Raw genomic sequence first — 19,706 nt, 5'->3', positions numbered from 1 at the left:
ATGTCATGTCAAAACAAATTTGGACATAAACATTACACATCATAATCTATAGGTAAAATCACAACTTTAATTTCAATAGAAGACATCAAATCAAACGAATTGGATACAATGCTGACCACATAATATCTCAAAAGAAAAATTGTTTTGCCTAGATGACCAAACAAAACTCTTCACTCAACACAATGGCAAAACCTACTTCCTCACTCAACGGTAATAGGACTTATTGCAGAATAAATTTGCCATAGTAACCATTTCACTGGTATTCAATATGAATTTGAGAGAATACAGCCCACCATTCTTTATAAAATATCAAATAAATTGTTGATCATGCAAAGAAATATTGTCAACAAAAACATCATCATCCAACAATTCAAGATTACCAACTTCTTCTAACTGCATCTGTGATTGACTTTGTACAGACAATGTTGCATGGCTAACGAGTGAGCCAGTTGCTTCAAAATCAGTCCTTCCGTATTTCCAATGATAATATTGTAATAACACAATGTTCACAAACACCAAAACCATGCTAATAGGAATGGCAACATTCACATTTGATAGAATACAGTTTTCAGGGTTCCATTTGATAGGTCGACAGCTAAGCTGATTACTTGATTGGATTTTCATTATTGGTGTGAGGACGGTTGGACCAATAAAACGTCCAAAGGCATCTGCAATGTTTAACATTCCCATCAAAAATCCTCTTCGATTTCTAGCTTGATTGCTCAAATCTGTCATCTTTTGAGAATAGTAGACAATTGTTCCAGTGAGAAACCAAATGCCACCAAACATTGTAAGCACAGAACCCAAATAAAAGAAAATTGTGCTGTCAAGCTGTTTCATATTGAAATCCAAAAGAAACAAAAACCCCATTAAATTTGTAGCAAGTCCAATCACACCCAAGGCGACTGCACTAAGTCTAGATTTAATCAAATAACGAAGAGCAAGACTGCCTGCAAAGAATGCAATACCAGCAGCTATGTAAACCTTCCAAAGATCTGACTGCTTGGTAATAATGTGATACTGACCAAATGCAAATGAAAATAGCTTACTAATTATGCCCCAAAGACATAGGTTACCAATAAACAATATTAAACCGATCATTGCAGTGTGGAAGATAAGAGCTTTTGCATCTTTGTAGTAAAAACGCATAGCAGCATGCGGTGCAAATGGATTTTTAAACAGAACCAACACCATTGGCAACATAACAAGTAAGTCATTCAACATGGTTACCCAAGCTGGTGTAGTGTAAAAGTTAAGTATTTTCTCTTTAGTGCTAGTTGTTCCATTATTATCAATACCATCAGGTAAATGCAATGGGATAAAAGCAATACCAAGAAATGGACCTCCTAAGTAGGCCAATGATTGCGCAATCCTATAATTAGCAACAATCCAACCTCGATCCTCTCTTGATGCAGTGTTGGTAATATGAACTATGCCAAGAATCAAACTGCCAGCACCGAAACCCGAAACAAATCGTCCCCATAATACAACGTGCTTTGAATTCAAAACGTACGCTAGACCATATAATGCATTCCCACAAGCATTTATGACAATAGATACACAGAGAGCAAACTTTGTTCCTCGCCTGTCGGCTAGATAACCGAATATGGGCGAACTAATAATCTGAGCCAACGCGTAAGACCCGAAAACAATACCGTAGGCAGTAGTTTCACCGTCAAGCGTCAGCCAGTATTCTTCGATCGACACCAAAGTAGCGGAGTAATCCAAAGACAACGCGAAACTTAGATAATAAATGGTTAAACTAGATAGCAACGTCTGAAAGGGCATTTTGTGATGAATTTGTCGAAAGTTCGCTAAAAATTAAGGAACTCTCACAAAATTCCGGACATGTGTTGTCAGACCATTTTTGAACGCGCATCATTCATTTGTCATCGACCTGAACTTTTCACAACTACACGTTTTCGTCGACAGGAAGTACACGATTTCCGACGATTCCAACAGCGAATATTTTGAAGGTCGTCGGGGGTAAATGTTTTATTGCCAGTATTGAATAAAATCAACTGTTTATTATGTTGTAGTAATAATACTACAATGTAATGTATAAAATTTCATTAATTACAGCCACCAGATAGCCACATGACAGGATGACCATGTAAACGTTCAAAAATTAAACTTATGTCAATAAAGTTTCTAATAAAAGCGTTGAGTACAGATCACGATCCAAAATAATATTCCTGGTTTAAGTCGACAAGCAAAATATAAACGTAAATGACTTTTGAAATGGTCGATAAATATATGAGTATGTGGATTAATATCACTTTTACAAGCAAATTTATTTTGAGGTAAAGCACTCAACTGTAACCAACTTAAAATTTTATATTGATGACGAAAACGGCACGCGTAGTTCAGAACACACCCTAACCGTCTACATTCCACGCTCAAAAAAATGAAGACATTATTAAATATGTGTGCTTTTATACAGTCAGTCTCACATGATTTTATGAATTGAGTGCATATGAACGGTATGTTGTACATTGGCAGGGAAAAAGCTGACAATAAAATAATCGGCTATCTCCAACGTAGAATGATAAGGAGACCAACAAGGATGGCCAATATTGTCATTAAATAAATATCCCAATTTGTCCCTAAGCGTTCATCCAGATTGACATGGATACGAGACCATACGTCGTAGTTCTTAAGCGAAAGAAAAGGAGAAATCTTTTGTCAGATTTTGTTTTCTAGCTATGTGTAAAACAAATTCTCGTCAAGTGTTAAATTAATCTGAGAACGATGGTCAACAATTTTCATTGTACACGGCAGGCGATGAATAAATTAACATTGTTGTGTAGGCGATGAATAAATTAACATTATTGTGTAGGCGATGAATAAATTATGGTGTACCGCAGATGATGTAACATTAATTAACATTTCTTCCTTCAACAGGTTTGTAATGCAAGTAATGAACACTGTGCGAAACTTGAATGAACTATAAACTTACATTATTTATCCAATCCAGACTGTAAAGCACACCAAGTTTAGCCAGAGCTAAAGTAACTGGAGCCTGAGCATCAGGACTAGCTTCGGCAGCCATATCATAAAACCTTTTTGCAAGATGAATATCCTAAAGTGGAAATAAACCAAGATCAACAATAACACCATTTCAACATGATGACGTAACAATACGAGTCTATTCTCAACTATATTTCACCTTTTTCATTCCCAATCCCCTCTCGTGCATATAACCAAGGTTGAACATTGCTTGGGCACTTCTGAACTGTTCCTGTGCCACGGTATAATGAAAAGCAGCAGTCTCGTAATTGACTTTAGTACCTTGTCCATAATAATAATAGTCTCCTACTTTTACTCGAGCACCTACGTTACCTTAATGATAAATAGTAAAAGATTATCGCAAAGAATGACAACACAAATAACAGCAGACTTCTCGAACACAGACAATGGCTAACAATGAAAATACTAAAAGCCAGACAAGACTTCTCAAAGATTTCATAGTAATAACCGACTGTCACAATTAATAATGACAGCACTATGAACAACCATAGACGCACGGGAGTTATCATTTTTGAGGGGGTGGGAGGGTAAAAATGTTCCGCCGTACTTTCGCCCGAATTACGTTTAAAATTTGTCCAACTTTGCAATTATAAACTTTCTTGGGGGTGTAGCAGCTGCCGCCCCACCCCCCCCTTGTCTCGTACGCCTATGTGAGCAACAGACTTCTCAAAGATGATGTTTCAGTGATAACAATCCATTAAAGACAATGATAACAGTGTGGAATAATTAATCCTTCAAAGATAAACTCTATATCGCGATGACAAACCTTGTTGAGCTGCTCTTGTCCAATAAAGTAATGCCCTAGGATACGTAAAGTCGTCAGACATTACCGTATCAAGTTCTATAGAAAAATAATTATTTTAATGAAAATATACTGTTGAAGAGAACGAGTGTGACTTTGAACAAAATTGTCATACGTGAAATAACAAAATGCAGCGGAATTATCACTAACATTCGTGTCTTAGTATACGTAATTTTACTTCAAAATGTCGAGGAAATTTCATTAAAACATTATCGTCGATACACGAAATTGCAAAAAAAAGATTGTCGATCAATTTACCTTGATCAAGTATATATGCAACATTACTCTGAGCTGTTTCGTAGCCTAACTCGGCCAGATAAGCATATTTCACCAGAGCTTTGTTAATTTGACCAGATTTGTAAGCCTTATAAGCGTCCATTAACATAACCGACCATTTACCACGCTCGGCGACGTTCTTGAAAAGCTTTCAAAAAAAAAGTTACAATCTTACACAAAGTACATCGTTTCATCGTTTTCATCATTTAGTGAGGATAAAATAAGAACTAACTTCTGTCGCTGTGCGACAAGATCTTATTGTACCAGTTCCAGATGAATACATCATTCCCAAAAAATAAAGAGCTTGAATATTACCTAAAGTAAAACGAAAATTTCTCAAGTTCTTTATACCAACAACAATTGCTCAAAAGAATGTCGAGAGAAATAATGATACCCAGGTGCGAAACGCTTCTTTGCTCTCAGTAGCTCTTACTGTGCAACAATAAAGAGCTCGGGACAGATGTTAATACTGATGAAAATAATTACCAGACTGAGATGCAAGATTAAAAAACTTGAAAGCTTGCTTGTAGTCTCTCTTTACTCCAAGGCCATCTGTAACGTAGAAAATAATAGATGTTTAAATAATAGGATTTCTTAAATTAAAATAACGAGGATTAAAATATATGAATAACTTACGATAATAAATCGTTCCAAGCTGAAGTTGTCCATCGACCCAACCTTGATCAGCTGCTAGTTTGAAATACTTGATAGCCAACGCATAATCCTATAAATTGTGATGGAGTTTCATATGAGTTCCATGTCATGAACAGCATTTCATAAAAGCTCAACATCGCACGCGAAGGAAATCATTAAAAATTAAATTTACTTAAAGAGAAACTTTCGTGACCAGATATAAAGAATTTACAAACTGGCAAATAGTGTAATTCTCATATAAAAATAATCTTGGAATATCTTTTTTTGCTTCCATGAAAATATAATGTGTGCATACAAAACACGACTCACCTTAGGTACGCCTTTTCCAAACAAGTACATCAAACCAACACCACTTTGACCAACGGGGTTACCCTAAATATTAAAATATAAAAAAGTTACGAAAATCGATTTTACTAATATCAGCAGAAAGACAGATGAATTTCTATATCCTATCCCGAAGTAAATCGTTTGTAAATGTTAATCATCCAATTTAGTGTAGTCCTGGGAAGTGTTAGTGTCGACTGACGCTTCAACATGCTAAGCGGTAGTCATCTTCAAAGTTGAGTAACGATACTATCGGGTTTAAACCATTCATAAATCAACAACACCCCTACCATTTCCGCAGCCTTTTTGAAGTATTTCATGGCTGTTTCATTGTTGGCTTTAACTGCACTGTTGCCGTTAGAATAAAGCTGAAGTGAAATATTTTAAGCAAATGAAGTGAAATATTTCATATCAAATTATCATGTAAAGGTGTGCAACCTTTCCTAAGAAAGCGAAAGCGTTTGAATTCCCTGTGTCTGCGGCCATTTGAAAGTAACGATGCGCTCTCTACAGAAAATATTTGATTTGAAATACGAATAAGGAAAATATTGTCTTTAAAGAAACATATTGACAAAAAGTTGAAAGATTTCACGACGAACTTGCTACATACCGCAAAATCCTGCTCTACTCCCCTGCCTCCATGAAAATGCAACTGACCTATACCAACCTAAAGCATTAATTCCAGCACAAACAATTAGCGAGAAAGATGATATTTCAAGCAATTTACATTAAACAAACCTGAGCTTGGACATCTCCTTTCTCAGCCAAAAACTGATAATACTGGATCAAATCTTCATCCAACATTGCACTGTTACTTGTCTATAGTCAAGAATTATCAAACATCAATTCTATATCAAATACTCCAAGCTTACACTGTCCGGTCAAAGGACAACACTTGGAAATTCAACAAAGAGATGACTTTTCTTAAAAAAAAACATCAATGAACCTGATCTACTTCATCCGATAAACGTATACGTTGAATTGCGGGTCCACCAATCGTAGAAATGTCGCCAACAACTGATAAAAATCAATTTCAAATTCCATATCATTCTCATTAAATTAGAAATCATTACACCCTACTTTTTTACCTTTGCTAGACACCCTTCTATAATAAGTTAGCGCCGTTTCGCAGTTTTCTTGAACTGTTATTCCAGAGAAGTATCGATAGCCCTACACGCATACGAAATAAACTTTCCATACGTTAAATTACTTGAATTGTTAGGGAGAACATTATTGACAGACAGACATCAAAACTTACCAAAGTCATTTCAGCCATGGTTTCACCTCCCAAAGCGGCAAATGTAAAATAGACTAGAGCTTTGCTCTGACTCGAATTAACACTCATACCAGATGCGTACATGAATCCAAGCATCTATAAGCAAATTAAAGACAACTTTCTTCTTGATACGTTAACTCCTTAATGAATATTATATCATTAAACAAGACCTGCTGTGCCTTTGGTGAGCCACTATTTGCTGCCATCTCAAGCAACTCGAAAGATCGAGAAAAATTTTGACCGGTACCATTGCCAAACTAAAAAGATTTCATATTAGATATTAGCTCAGTCTTTTAAAAAACAATCTGACACATCACTAAAACCTTGTTCTTGTACACTAATCATTTAAAAAACAACATTTGTGTTGCACAATGATAGACAGTAAAATCAAGCTTCACAAAAATTCAATATTACACTAGACATGGTTTAAGCAATACCACAATAATTACATAACAACAAATTTTGCAACTGTTGCATGATTGTTGAGCACACATTAAAAATACAGATCTTAAATGACAATTTTTCTTTACCATGTAAATCTCGCCAAGCTCTTCCTGAGATTTTTGATGTCTGTGCTCATTTGCTGCTTTATCAAGAAGGGGGATTATTCTGAAAGAATTACAAGAAATATTTTCCATTGTGATTGCCACAACAACATTTGACATTTCATTTTCTTCATCAAATCCTTTTTAAGAATGGCATGCTGCATATTCATTGATTCTTGACAATAACTAGTCAAGTTTCATATCAATATTATGGAATCATAATTTGCATAAAACCTTGAATTCGTCTTAGTTTTGGAGTTGTTGATTAATGCCATTGCTTCATCATATAACTGTTGTCCCAAATGAGCTTCTAAAAATGTACCAATAACACCATGAAGTATCATTTAGCATTTAATAAAATTTTGGGAAAAATCTCAATCTAAAAGCCTCTTGTTACCTTTCACATTTTCCGCCTCATGAATAGAAGAGCCTGGATCAGACAAAGAGGCTGGATTTTCTTTTTTTAACGTTGAAGAACTTTGGGTTGATAATAAAGGACTTTCTTTGGTGACAGTTAAAGATAGACTGTCTTGGTCATTTTCTTTCTTTTCATCTTGTTTTGAATCATATTCTGATACACTTTCATCGTCATCATGATTATTTGAAGCTGGAGCAATTGAGTCCTTTGGTAACTGTTTTCCATCATCTAAAATTTCATATGAATTGACTTCAATGATTGGTAATTCTATTGTTTCATCCGAGATTTCATTGTATGTGTCAGTGTCTACTATGTCAGTGTCTACAATTTCATCTTCAGATTGTGGATTCTCACTTAATACATCATCATCATCATCATCATCATCATCATCCAGTAGAGGATCCTCCACAAATTCTGATTCATCCAACAAGTTATCTTCATCCTCATAGACTTCATTCACAACACCATTCTCGTCGTCAGATACATCATCCTGCTTGTCATTGCCATTATCTTGACCAATGGGTACATCATCATCATCTTCATCATCATAGGGGTCTTTCTCAACCTCAGATTTCTCATCTTGTTCCTCTAATACATCATTTTTTTTATTCTTCATACCATCATCTTGTCCAATGGGCATGTCATCTTTGTTATCCATAATCTCTTTTTTAACCTCAGATTTCAGATCTTGATCCTTTGACACATCATCTTGTTCCTCTATACTATCATAATTATCCATGGATTTATCATCTTGATCATCACTCATCTTTTCCTTTGCTTTTGATTTCTTATCTTGATAAGACATAAAATTGCCGTCTTTTAAACCAACACTTTCATGCAATAGTATATTCTTATGTTTAGATTTAGTAAATTGTTTCATTGCATCATCACTTTGCTTTTCTTGAGCAACATCTTGCTCCATTATGACAATTCTGTCAATATCTTCTGATGTATCATCGTGTGTTTTGATCAAAACTTTCTCATCCAGTGATGATATACTGTCATCCAATAATTTATGACTGTAAGCCTTTTCCTTGTATTTTGAAGCTTCTGCAGAAATATCTTTATTTTTATAATCAGTTGTAATGTGTTCTTCTGTTTTAAATTCTTTAGTTTCTTTGTCTGTAGGTTTTTCATATATTTTTTCAGTGTTTGGTTCTCTAACATTGCCTTCATTACTTCCAATCACAAAAGTATCAGTTTTTTATTGGTATCTTCCTCAATTTGCTTGGCTTTTTCGTTTGGAGAAGTAATGGTGTCTTTCTGTTCAAATTTTCAATCGTTTCTGGATCATTTTCATCATTTATCTTTTGTACATTGCCAAGATTAACATTTATGTTCATATCCTTTGCAGCTATATCTTGACTTGTCAAATGCAAATGCTCTTTTTCGTCTTTTTCTTCATCCTTCGATACTAAAAATTTGTTTAAAAAATAGTAGCGAGTACAATGAATTCATGTTAAAGCAATATATACTAAAAGAATAAAATGAGATACCTCCCGTGCTAAACACCTCATCCTTATAAACAAAAAAAGTGACGAAAACAAGTAAAATAATTCTTCTTCCTCGCATTTTTATAAGGACAACAAATGAACAGAAAATCTTCGAAATTTTTCCATCTATTTTGTTGTCCTCCTAAATGAACACGTACGTTTATTCGCGTTTTCCATCCGTCAAAAAGAGCTCCATGGGTGAAAGCGGAATCATCTGATTCAGATGATGTCAACGTGAGAGACAACATACAGCAGAGCGATTGCTATTACAAAATTTAAATATTTATTATCTTTAAGGAAAAAAATCAATAATGTATATCAATTTGTATTAAAAAAACTGATAAATATTGTCTCGTAAAGTATTATGATACGAATGCCGTCATATGTAAAATAATAGAAGCAACAAGTTTCAAAAACCGAAACATTGTTTGCCAGGAATTTTTTTGACTTGTCTGTTCCTGAATAGTCGAGTCACATGCCTCAAACGTGCCTAAATCGCTTTCTAAACTTGAACGCAGCATCTCTTAATCCAAATGTTATGTCACTTTATGTATATTTGTTTTGTTTTCCGTTGAAAATATTATGGATATGAGATGGCCTGGCACCGGGTTCAGCGAATGGGATGCGATAACTTTTGTAAACTTTTACAAAGACGAATGTATACGTTGATCTCATCGAAACACGGGTTTCTCTTATGCTTTGGTACGCTGTTGCTCGTCTTTATTTCTGCCTTGCAGTTTGGAGAAGCAGCTTTTGAATGGAGTGTGATACGATATAAGAATATTTTATTCCCCTATGCAGACAATATTTTGCATAAATCATTTCAAGGTAGATTGTGTCTTCCAATGCCAATTGACATTGTGTATACCTGGGTTAATGGAACAGATCCATTGTTACTGAATCAACTCAATCGACTAAAGACAGAATTGGAGCATAGGTTTAATGATAGCGTACCATCAGCTGAAAATACTATGGACAAAATGAAATCAACCCATGGTAATGGTGGTGTTAAAGATAATCCAGAAATATGCCCTTATAAGGACTGCATTGCACTTAATACTTTGGTATTACAAGTCCATTCCCTCATCAAGGTTTCTGAGTTGAAAAAAGTTGATGAAATATTTGAAAAGGCATTGAACATTTATAATATTAGCCTAAAATCAAACCGTAAAGCAGATTCAAAACAAACCAGACTAATTGTTGTAAAATTCTCTAATAAGGAGACTCTAAATCGTGCAGTGGATCGGTCATTCAAGATAAAAAGTGAAAATGTTGTATCCCAGCAAGCATATTTCACTAGTCAAGCCACAGAGTTAGGTGTACGTATGCGTGCCATGGCAATGGTCATTGCTATAAACAGACCTAGTGACAATGGTATTTTGTTAAAACAATTTCTACATGAACATTTTTCAAATAAATTGATCACATTGGAGTTCTATGAGAAGGAGAATGTGGGTGTGTTGACCTTCAGAGATGATCAGAGTTATGAAGAAGCTTTGAAAATTAAGAGAGGTGATCTAAGATTTCAAGGGTATGCCCTTGTTTTTGAACCAGTTATCATGGTGTGGGAACCATTTTCATTTGCAGATGCAAAGCAAGAAGATAACCATTTCTCTGCTAGTAGGTTTGCAGACAACCAGGAGCTGAGATATTCATTAAGATCTGTTGAAAAATTTGCTCCTTGGGTGCGACAGATATTTATTGTTACAAATGGTCAGATTCCTAGCTGGCTAAATTTAAACAACCCTAGAATCAAAATTGTAACTCATCGTGAGATATTCTCCAATCAGAGTCATTTACCAACATTCAGCTCACCTGCAATTGAATCACATCTTCACAAAATTCCAGGTTTATCGAAAAAATTTATATACCTTAATGATGATGTTATGTTTGGTGCCGAAGTATGGCCTGATGATTTTTACACACATTCCAAAGGACAAAAGATTTTTCTCTCATGGCCAGTGCCTAATTGTAATGAAGGTTGTCCAGCAACATGGATCAATGACAAATACTGTGACAAAGCATGCAATGTATCCGAGTGTGATTGGGATGGGGGAGATTGTCTTAAGGCCAATGCACAGCCGCCAAGTACTCAATGGCGAAATGTTTGGGCTAATGTGAAAAGAGCCAGACCTCGTGAATTCTGCAGTCCTGGCTGTGCAGACTCCTGGATTGGTGATCGTTATTGTGATGGTGCTTGCAACAATCCAAGTTGTGGGTTTGATGGTGGTGACTGTGGTACCTCTCAATTTTCCGCATTACATGGAATAACATTACGTGAAGATGATGATGAATTTCATCTACCCAATGGACTAAGAGCCATGTATTTCAATCTGTCTGAGGTTTATGGTGAAGGAAAGATAATTGAGGGAGAACAAGATGGGTCATATATTGTACGTTCAATTACAATTGCACAGAAATTCATGTCCATGATTGTCACATTTCATCTCAACGAATCCCTGACATCTGTAGGAATCCGCTTGGCTGGATATAAGACGATGAACAGTTCGGCGGTGACTGAACTAAAGTTTAATTTTACAGTTAATACAATGTTCGATGAAGAACTAGAAATGATGGAAAATGTTAAACATGTCGATACTGTGAAAACTGAAGATGTGCCGCTAAAATCAGCATGGAAAATTCCTACAAGAATTTATCCAATAAGAATTCATACTAATGATAGTGATCATTTTAATTATTGGAATGACCCCCACACAAGGTTTTCTCCACCGACATGGCCTACTTTGAATTCTTTAGAGTATTTCGTTCCCGATATTCCTGACGGTTGCAAACTTCCTGCGAATGTTATGAAGGATTTGGAAGATCTCGAAGAAGAGTTGAAGATCGGTGACATAACGAAAAAGGGTTATAACCGAAGAAAAGCACGATTGATAAAAGAGAATTTACGATTAAGTTGCGACCAAACAGCTCCAACTACCGTCCAAAGTCAAATGAAAATGAGATCTTATATGAAAGCAATGACAAAACCGCTGAGTGAAGAAAGCAAAGAAAGAACGACTCCTACTTTGCTGGACACTACGAAATTCTCCTCCCAAAGACGTCTTCTCAACCAGTTTGACGAAACAAGAATCGAGAATAAAGGTTTTCTTCCGTGGGAGAAACAACAGACTTTCAAACAACTACAAGATAGGCAAATGGTCCAGGAAAGATATAGAACGACAATATTTCATGGTAGAAGTTTATTGGATGCCTTCTCGAGCTCACTGCTTCATGTAAATCGTATCTATAACAGAGCGTTTGGTTACAAAGCAAGAAAAGTACCGTCGCACATGCCTCATATGATTGATGTGAACATCATGACAGAATTACAGGCGTTTTTTCCAAAGGAATTTGATAAAACATCTTCGCATAAACTACGAAGTCCTCGTGACATGCAGTTCGCGTTATCTTACTTTTATTACGTCATTGATCAGACTCAAGGATTCAATGTTTCAAGGATGTTTCGTGAAGTTGACGTAGATCAATCTGGTGAGTATGACGTATGAAGAATACCATTTATGTTATAGATATTTGAAGGATAGAAATTTGTGTAGTTTCCCAAGTTTTTAATGGAATCTGAATCCATTATTTGAGTCAGATAATCGTGAATTCAATCAACAATCCGACGATGACGTAACGACACGACTTTTTTATATTTTACGTATTTACATGATGTGAAAACATCCAACGTCCTACTCCCCAAGTGCATATCAGTGGCAAAGCTATCACGAATTCTTTGTCTTCCTGTGCAAGTTTTACTGCAAAAATTTCCTTTCTTTTGAAAAATAATTTCATTCGTTTTTCTTTGTAATAAATAAACACCAAAATATTTGCACAGTATGAGAAACAATCAAGGAAGCTTCACTACTGATCTACCAATATCTTTGCCACAAATTTTGATTGATTTAAATAATCATGAACATACAAAGAGACCTTGCATAACAACCTCAGCGATAATCACAACCTAATAAACTGGGTACGAGGCAAGTACACTGATGAGCAATTGTTGTTATGTAGGTACATTATCCGACCGCGAATTACGAACACTTATGACCAAGTTAAACGACGTACCTTTGAATGCAGATAAAGTTGAAGCTTTTCTTAGGCAACTGCGGAACTGTTCTGGAAATGACGAGTATACTACGGTTGAAACCGAATTTCATTCGGAGCGCCAATATGGTTACAAAGTTCCTAGGATTACGGAAAGGTTTCTAATGGATTGCAACATCATCTTCAAACAACTAAACAACACAAATGAAAAAGAAAATAAATTTAAACATGAGATCGTAGGTGATAACGATATTGCTTTTAAAATGATCAAAAATAACATTACTCATGTTTCTTTACAACTGGACGGCATTCGTAGACGTCCACTAAAGTTTATATGTCTCAACGATAACATCGATCATGATCATGTTAACGCTTCTCTTATTAAAGAAATGCTCGTCGATTTTTATGAAACAATGTTTCCTGTGCCCTCGCAGTTTGAGTTGCCGGACAGTGTGATGAACGAATTCCTCCATGTGGACGATTTAAATTCGTGGAAAAACGAGAGAGCAAAGCTGAGTTTCTTATCTGATCGTATCTTGGTATTGTTGCTACTGGTTGTCATGTTATACATCTGTTGGTCTCCTGTGTTGTACATGTTACGACGAATAGAGATTTTTATAAAGAGACGTTTTCGTACTGCTAGAGCCACAAATACAAAATCGACAAGATTATTAACCGTTTAAATTGAAGGACAATGAACATACATAGGCTGTAGAATAATGAAAATATTTAAATTTACAATGAAAACAGGTTATTCAAAATTTTTTCTTCAAGTATTTTGTTAACTCATAAATTAAAAACTACGTTTGTCTCTCTATTTTAAGTACATGAACTATTTAATAGTAAAATAATTTTTTTCAATCAAAAAGTTTCGTCTTTCATTGTAAGTTTACTTAAATATGATTATCTTCATATTTCACAGTTTTTTGTTTCACACAAATATGTTCAAGTTTTGTTCTTTGACCATGAAGGTACGCTGATCATCTGCCCGACGATCCAAAACAGCCAATGTTGACATATTCACTGTTAGAACACACACCCTTTGCATTCCAAACAAAACCATAACTCTTTAATCTCATTTAGAATAAGATAAGGAAAATTTACCTTTCATAATAAGACAAACATTAAAGATGATGTTACTGCAATAACCAACACGAAACAGATCAATAGCGTTGGCAATTCGCACGACAGATAACTCTAACTTTGAAATTTGAATGCAGTTATTGTAAGGGCATTCACCTGATTGGTTACATTTCATTTTCATGGTATACAATCCTATTATAAAAATGCATCATCTTTCATCTTTCCTAGACCTTCGTCTTCAAAACTTCCGCTTATTGCGCTTGTCTAAAAGTCAACGAGAATCATCATAGCATAGTTACAAGATAAGTGGATAAAAACCAACTAATTTATACGTTCAACTCACTTTCTTTATATATTTAGGATTTAGTGCGAGTCTTTTGTCCATAGCAGAAAGTTTATTGTCGACATCTTGGTATTCTCTAATCTATAAGTAGAATATACAATATGAGATATCTTTGTAGCTATGGTTACTCAGTCACATAATTACTTTGATGCACTTATTTTGTATCTTATATATATATTAATCATAAATTCCCATCAGCCGCTACACTTGCCATTCACCAAATACGCTGTTTAAGTTAATGTTCACATTTCTCACGACCAAGCCTCAAGCTTAGAAAGAGCACTATCGACGTTCGTCAACTGAGCAGTCCTCGAAAATAATATCTGCTTCGTGAAATTCATAAAAATAAAGAATGAAAACCTGGTCGTCCAATTGTTTCAACATCCTAGGATCATTGTATTTCTCTGGACTATTGTAAAACGACACCATGCCATCTTTCTGATTGATTGATGCGTAAATTTCGCCTTCTTCGATCTAGAGAAAATTTTCAAACAAAGTGGCAACACTGACCAATATTGCTTTACAACATCTGCAAACATCATTGTCTACAAACCATTCTCAACACATAATTTTCTGCTTCGTCCACGTTATTAAGACCAACACGAGCAGCCATGTCTTGCAGAGATAGAGTCAAAAACGTCTGCAAGCAAAAAATCAATGGCTCAAACAACGTGAAAAAACCACTTCAGATATTGAGGTCTTTCTATGAAATACAAGCGCAAGGAACTGGGAAAGAACAACTGGCGAAAGAACCTTAGTACAAAACACACACTGCTTTTTGACGTGTAATTTGAATCAGTCTATATCAAGTATCAAGTATATCCAGTATAAAACATAATGTGACCAGTATGTTACGTAATGTGACCAGTATGTTTGAGGATTCACTTAAAAGCCAAATTTTACAGTTTTCTGCATACAAATCAAGGAAACAAATGCACATCAAAAAAAACTGCACAAAACAGTAAATCTATATGATATGTAACAGTTTTCCATCTTAGAGGGCTTTCACTATCAATGATCTATCTTATGTTATGTTATGTACCTTTGTAAGTCTTTTAATTGTAACTTTATACATTGCCTTTATGACCTGCTTGACCAAACCCATATTGGTGTCCTAATAACAATTTTCAATGGATATCAAAAAACCTTCTAACAAAGAGCAAACAATACATTTTTATCTAAAATGTAGCATATAATAATACACATACGTAGAACCTCTATATTTGAATGTTTACATCAATAAATAATGAAATATTTTAAGCCAAACATACCGCAGTAAACTCATCACTGTATTTGGTTACAATATTGTTCATGCCTGATGGGTTGCTTGAGCAAAATGCATTTGCCAGTTCATGATAACATGAGCTTGATGGCTGTAACATCAACAGAATGAAGAATTAGAGAATGATGACAAACATGTAAAAAATTTTAATGCAAAAAATACCGTGAGATATTTTGCAACAACTTGTGGTGCGTATTTAGGCAAGGATATTATCTAAGAAACATGAACATGAACAAAGCCATTACTATGAAAATGTGGTTATGCTATTAATTCATAAATCTTTAAAATTTAAAAGTTACCTTTGCATGTTCAATAAGGGAAACAAGAATAAATTTCTTATAAGCATTGAGCATTATGTAACTGATGTCACTTGCGGGAGTAGTGATAGCCTTTGGAAAGTAAAAGGAGTTTGCAATAATGAAAAATATATTAAAAAACTAATGTTTGTAAAGTTTCATTATGTCATACAATTTCATAAAAAAACAAGGCTCTGTCAAACTTCTTCAATGCTGTAAATATCATCCCTCCATAGTAGAAATAAAGTAAAAATTGCCTTGATTCATCAACACAGTCCTGAAAATTATCAAAAATGTGAGTTACACTATGAGTGGGCGACTATGGGAGGACAAGGAGAGAGGCGGGTGTCCCCTCCCCAATATTTTATATTACATATTGAGTTATTCTAATAAATTATCCACTAGACCTCTTTGTTCAAAATTTCAATTTATCATTTGACTTATTTTGTGACTCACCTCCCCTGCAATATTTTGTCAAGTGGCTGTCCCAGTACACTTTGTCGTGTTTAAATACTTATAAGCTCTTCAATAAGATTAACTAGTTCTCTCAATAGTTTTTAAAAGTATGAATGCAAAGAAATGCAAAAGCATGCAAAGAAAAAACATCAAAAATTGTGCTAACCTCTCTCATTATTTCCACAATGTTTTCATTCAGAAAAGGAAGAGCTGGTTTGAAACATTTAGCAAGCAAGCAAAGCTTCAAAATGCAAAGCAGACATATATTGTAGTAAAACATAAACTTTCGTGAAAAAATCTACGAAAAAAACCTGCATCAGATCGGCATGAATTGGCGTTAATTGTGACTTGGATTTTTGTAGCTTCACGATTGCGGTTATAAGGATTTGTACTCCTTTCAATGGCTAAAAAATAGGGATTATAAGGATGTGGAAAGATAATCATTAGATCCTGCATGACCTATTGATACAACCTGCTTTTTATTGACCAGTTGTGATGTTAAGTAATGGCAAAGTTCACATACTAAAATAATGAGGGAAAAAAATTTTATCAGTTGAAGATGATAACTAAGGAGTGCATGGTTGGTTCAATAACTTACATGGATTTTTAAGCAATTGGATCACTTCAGCTTGAGACATGCTTATGCATTGCTGGATCTGCACAAATAACAACTCAAAATCCCCACAATTGGAGAAACTGACTTTCATTGCCCTGAATAAATTACAAAATGCCCTTTTTTAAATAGTTAATGTGACTGCTAGTAATTATTTTTTAGATTGTGAAAATCGCTACCAAAAATGGAAAATTTCAAGAATCTAATTCGAAATCTACTCTACTATTCTCCAACTGTACCAAATTCCGCCTTTGGGTGAATTTGAATATATCTGAATATGAATTTATAGACATGAACGAAAAAAATTGACGACTAAAATTACAGAGATAACTTGAGGGTGAAAATAAACGCGTTCACCAACGTTTGTGAAAACTTCACGTCAAATTACTATATGTCAAGATATGTAGCCTGTTTTCTGTAACTTCTGTTCATACCTAAATCACTAAAATCATATACTTACAGCAAAGTAAGGCATGCAAACGAGTGATGCTCTAAGTCCAAAGCCCCAACAACTTGATCAATATGAGTTGCATTCTGTAGAAATGCTTCACCGTTTTTCCTGAAAAGTTCAGATAATTGCTGATGATTTTTGTCGTCGCATAAAGTTTTTATTGCACAAATAAAATCGTCCATGTTGGATTGTCACAATGACGATATTACATTTCTTCCGTCAAACGTCGCTGAAACGGCAATCTCCGAAGTTTTGATAAAATTAGTGTTGCAGACACCAACTTTAATTAAAAATCAAAATTTTGTGGAAAATTTTGTAAGCGCTACTATGGATCATCGGCAAACATGAACGAGTTTTGATAGCTCCACACATTATTAAAGTGCACTATATTGGCTACGCAGCACTTGTGGTTATTGCCTGATTTTGGTCAATTAAATATGATTCTCAAGAAATTTGCCTTTCCAAAAACAGACGAAAGATTGATTATAATAGACAAGACGGTTCACAAAATTAGGCTACATTTAGTGAAAAGTTCAAATGTTCAAGAATACAGGTAATTTTTACTTCATATGCTACTTTAAATACAATAAATTCTCCTGAAAAATGACTTCAAACAGATACGAAGATTTTTGCGCTGACTCAGACACCAAGAAGATATAGAGGTCAGTGGATGGCCAACTGAATATTGTTAATAATTATCTAAACGAAAAATTTATGCTTTTTTTACAGAAAATAATTATGGTGCTATTAGGTACAAACTGTGACCTAAAACCAATAAGAACAGATCATTTAGTCGTCTACCCTTGTATCCTTTAAGTCATTTCACGTTACGTAATAGAAAAATTTATTTCTTGTCTACTTGACGAGATTGCCAGATCGAGAAAAATGGCTGATTGCCGACAAATTACAATTTCACAAAGGGAACATCTCACTCGTTCCTTCCTCTTATGTACACTTATTTTATATTGAACCCAAGCTCGAAACGTTTAAGCCAGAAAAGTTCGACCAACAAATATCAAATGAATACGACGAAGAAACTGACATTCCAGGTAAAATGATTTCAAAAAACTAACAAAAAGGAGAGCTAACATTGATTGGGTATTTTATTTCAGCTAAAAAGAAAAGGAAAGCACAACGTCTTTCTGAAAGCGAAAGTGAACACGTAATGTTCAACACATATAACTTAAAGTTTCTGTCTAAACCTGAGATTTTTTACTTTTTTTTTCATTGCCTTGAGTCCGATTTTGAGTTTTTTTTTGCTTTCTCTGTGGGAAACCCGTCCCCATTGGCTCAACGGGGAATACCAAATTGCTTTAAATTATGTAGTCAGACTCATTCCTCAGCGATATTTGTCATGACCAATTACAAAGTTATGGAACTCATCAAATATCTATGGTTGATGATGAGAAAAAAACGACGACTACAAAAAATCATTTGTCATCAACTCGGACAATACTTGTTCCTATATCATCCAGCGGGAATCAGGAAGAACTGAATGATGTAAGATTCATTAAACCATTTCTATATAATCAATTATTATAACATGCAAATTATTCTGTAACCTATAACATGTTGGTCATTAATCAACAATTTCAGATGAAAACAGCATCGACGGTTTTCTCAGGTAAACTGAACGATGAAGTGGACTTCTCATGACTATTCAACAAAATATCAACTTGATATTTTTCCTCAGTGTCCGATTATGTCGACACAAATCGCCATGATGTTCAAGAACAGGACATTCAAGAATTATTGCGTTTCCAAGAGCTTGCCACTCCTGCAGACGAAGCACCTGGTGAGCTACCGGAACTTAATGTTACAACTTTAATTCGCTACGACTGTCGCAAATTTAACAAAAGTAAAGCTTTATTGATGCAACGTACGCAACATTTGCCACTTCCCTCGTTTTTGTCAGGACAATTAATTATTAATCTCGCGCTTGTTTTAAGCAATCCTTTTTTTGAAAATCACTTAATATGAATAAGTCGCTTTACTGAAGATGAACCTCTATATTACGATGCAAATTTGTGATTCTTGCAACATTTTTTGCATTAGCCAAAGATGTCCAATCTTACAGCAATCTTCAACGAGTCGCAAGGTGGGAAAGTCAGTGGCGAAGCCAGCCCGATGATTTTTTTAAATTTTGCGAGGATTTACATTTCATGATTCTAAGCTTCTATAACTACATATTTTTATTTTAGTTCCATCAAAAAAATCGTGTTTGGTTAAAATAGCGAAAGGAATTTTGAAGTTTGCATGAAAATTACGCCAAAAAGAACTGGGTCTGACCGGAAGCGTGTTAAGACATTCACAC

At 34.8% G+C, this 19,706-nt stretch overlaps 5 protein-coding genes across 8 annotated transcripts; 2 read left to right on the top strand and 3 right to left on the bottom strand.

The window, feature by feature from the left end:
- Nucleotides 1–47: 47 nt before the first annotated feature.
- Nucleotides 48–1,944, bottom strand: LOC124443052. The gene has a single exon (XM_046993577.1). The coding sequence runs from the start codon at nt 1,786–1,788 to the stop codon at nt 310–312; it is 1,479 nt and encodes a 492-aa protein (XP_046849533.1). The 5' UTR covers nt 1,789–1,944; the 3' UTR covers nt 48–309.
- Nucleotides 1,945–2,024: 80 nt separating this feature from the next.
- On the bottom strand, nt 2,025–9,021 carry LOC124443045 (protein sel-1 homolog 1-like). 2 transcript variants are annotated; one of them, XM_046993568.1, is made up of 22 exons: nt 8,822–9,021; nt 7,680–8,739; nt 7,305–7,553; nt 7,142–7,217; nt 6,893–6,971; nt 6,533–6,619; nt 6,345–6,458; nt 6,175–6,256; nt 6,033–6,103; nt 5,825–5,905; nt 5,697–5,753; nt 5,525–5,593; nt 5,377–5,454; nt 5,072–5,134; nt 4,745–4,832; nt 4,595–4,660; nt 4,341–4,423; nt 4,091–4,256; nt 3,797–3,871; nt 3,170–3,342; nt 2,960–3,082; nt 2,025–2,655 (listed from the first exon to the last, which is right to left on the bottom strand). In XM_046993568.1, the coding sequence occupies exons 2-22, from the start codon at nt 8,245–8,247 to the stop codon at nt 2,530–2,532; spliced, it is 2,574 nt and encodes an 857-aa protein (XP_046849524.1). In that variant the 5' UTR covers nt 8,248–8,739; nt 8,822–9,021; the 3' UTR covers nt 2,025–2,529. The 2 variants fall into 2 exon arrangements, with proteins under 2 accessions (XP_046849524.1, XP_046849523.1); XM_046993567.1 differs by having other exon boundaries at nt 7,305–8,739.
- A 101-nt stretch (nt 9,022–9,122) lies between these two features.
- LOC124443043 (N-acetylglucosamine-1-phosphotransferase subunits alpha/beta-like) lies at nt 9,123–13,736 on the top strand. 2 transcript variants are annotated; one of them, XM_046993564.1, is made up of 2 exons: nt 9,123–12,307; nt 12,924–13,073. In XM_046993564.1, the coding sequence occupies exons 1-2, from the start codon at nt 9,412–9,414 to the stop codon at nt 13,031–13,033; spliced, it is 3,006 nt and encodes a 1,001-aa protein (XP_046849520.1). In that variant the 5' UTR covers nt 9,123–9,411; the 3' UTR covers nt 13,034–13,073. The 2 variants fall into 2 exon arrangements, with proteins under 2 accessions (XP_046849520.1, XP_046849519.1); XM_046993563.1 differs by having other exon boundaries at nt 9,128–12,307; nt 12,836–13,736.
- On the bottom strand, nt 13,615–17,694 carry LOC124443055 (COP9 signalosome complex subunit 3-like). 2 transcript variants are annotated; one of them, XM_046993579.1, is made up of 15 exons: nt 17,402–17,694; nt 16,927–17,039; nt 16,801–16,850; nt 16,640–16,732; nt 16,495–16,569; nt 16,045–16,149; nt 15,876–15,965; nt 15,739–15,789; nt 15,566–15,667; nt 15,337–15,408; nt 14,848–14,934; nt 14,655–14,768; nt 14,295–14,375; nt 14,108–14,215; nt 13,615–13,942 (listed from the first exon to the last, which is right to left on the bottom strand). In XM_046993579.1, the coding sequence occupies exons 1-14, from the start codon at nt 17,572–17,574 to the stop codon at nt 14,147–14,149; spliced, it is 1,275 nt and encodes a 424-aa protein (XP_046849535.1). In that variant the 5' UTR covers nt 17,575–17,694; the 3' UTR covers nt 13,615–13,942; nt 14,108–14,146. The 2 variants fall into 2 exon arrangements, with proteins under 2 accessions (XP_046849535.1, XP_046849536.1); XM_046993580.1 differs by having other exon boundaries at nt 13,615–13,908.
- Nucleotides 17,655–19,662, top strand: LOC124443065. The gene is made up of 10 exons (XM_046993591.1): nt 17,655–17,945; nt 18,010–18,054; nt 18,122–18,197; nt 18,268–18,441; nt 18,505–18,554; nt 18,719–18,892; nt 18,989–19,016; nt 19,086–19,187; nt 19,448–19,490; nt 19,594–19,662. Exons 3-10 carry the CDS (start codon nt 18,131–18,133, stop codon nt 19,619–19,621), a joined length of 666 nt encoding a protein of 221 aa, XP_046849547.1. The 5' UTR covers nt 17,655–17,945; nt 18,010–18,054; nt 18,122–18,130; the 3' UTR covers nt 19,622–19,662.
- The last annotated feature ends 44 nt before the right edge of the window (nt 19,663–19,706 follow it).

The sequence above is a fragment of the Xenia sp. Carnegie-2017 genome, unplaced genomic scaffold (genome assembly GCF_021976095.1).
Source record: "Xenia sp. Carnegie-2017 unplaced genomic scaffold, XeniaSp_v1 HiC_scaffold_20, whole genome shotgun sequence".
NCBI classification, from domain to species: Eukaryota; Metazoa; Cnidaria; class Anthozoa; order Malacalcyonacea; family Xeniidae; genus Xenia; species Xenia sp. Carnegie-2017.
Note: the sequence above shows the minus strand (reverse complement) of the source record. Positions and strands in the feature narration are given on the sequence as shown.

Bases quoted from the DNA above. Each gene is read 5' to 3' on its own strand.
- LOC124443043 (XM_046993563.1), top strand. From the start codon at position 9,412: ATGGCCTGGCACCGGGTTCAGCGAATGGGATGCGATAACTTTTGTAAA. The intron at 12,308-12,835 runs GTGAGTATGACG...GTTGTTATGTAG, and splicing joins AGTTGACGTAGATCAATCTG to GTACATTATCCGACCGCGAA.
- LOC124443045 (XM_046993567.1), bottom strand. From the start codon at position 8,247: ATGGAGCAAGATGTTGCTCAAGAAAAGCAAAGTGATGATGCAATGAAA. The intron at 7,218-7,304 runs GTAACAAGAGGC...GTACATTTTTAG, and splicing joins TGAGGCGGAAAATGTGAAAG to AAGCTCATTTGGGACAACAG. The intron at 3,083-3,169 runs GTGAAATATAGT...TTTCCACTTTAG, and splicing joins GGGGATTGGGAATGAAAAAG to GATATTCATCTTGCAAAAAG.
- LOC124443065 (XM_046993591.1), top strand. From the start codon at position 18,131: ATGGTGCTATTAGGTACAAACTGTGACCTAAAACCAATAAGAACAGAT. The intron at 18,893-18,988 runs GTAAGATTCATT...CAACAATTTCAG, and splicing joins ATCAGGAAGAACTGAATGAT to ATGAAAACAGCATCGACGGT. The intron at 19,017-19,085 runs GTAAACTGAACG...ATTTTTCCTCAG, and splicing joins AGCATCGACGGTTTTCTCAG to TGTCCGATTATGTCGACACA.
- LOC124443055 (XM_046993579.1), bottom strand. From the start codon at position 17,574: ATGGACGATTTTATTTGTGCAATAAAAACTTTATGCGACGACAAAAAT. The intron at 16,733-16,800 runs GTTGTATCAATA...CCTATTTTTTAG, and splicing joins AACTGGTCAATAAAAAGCAG to CCATTGAAAGGAGTACAAAT. The intron at 15,668-15,738 runs GTATTTTTTGCA...TTGATGTTACAG, and splicing joins TTGTTGCAAAATATCTCACG to CCATCAAGCTCATGTTATCA.
- LOC124443052 (XM_046993577.1), bottom strand. From the start codon at position 1,788: ATGCCCTTTCAGACGTTGCTATCTAGTTTAACCATTTATTATCTAAGT.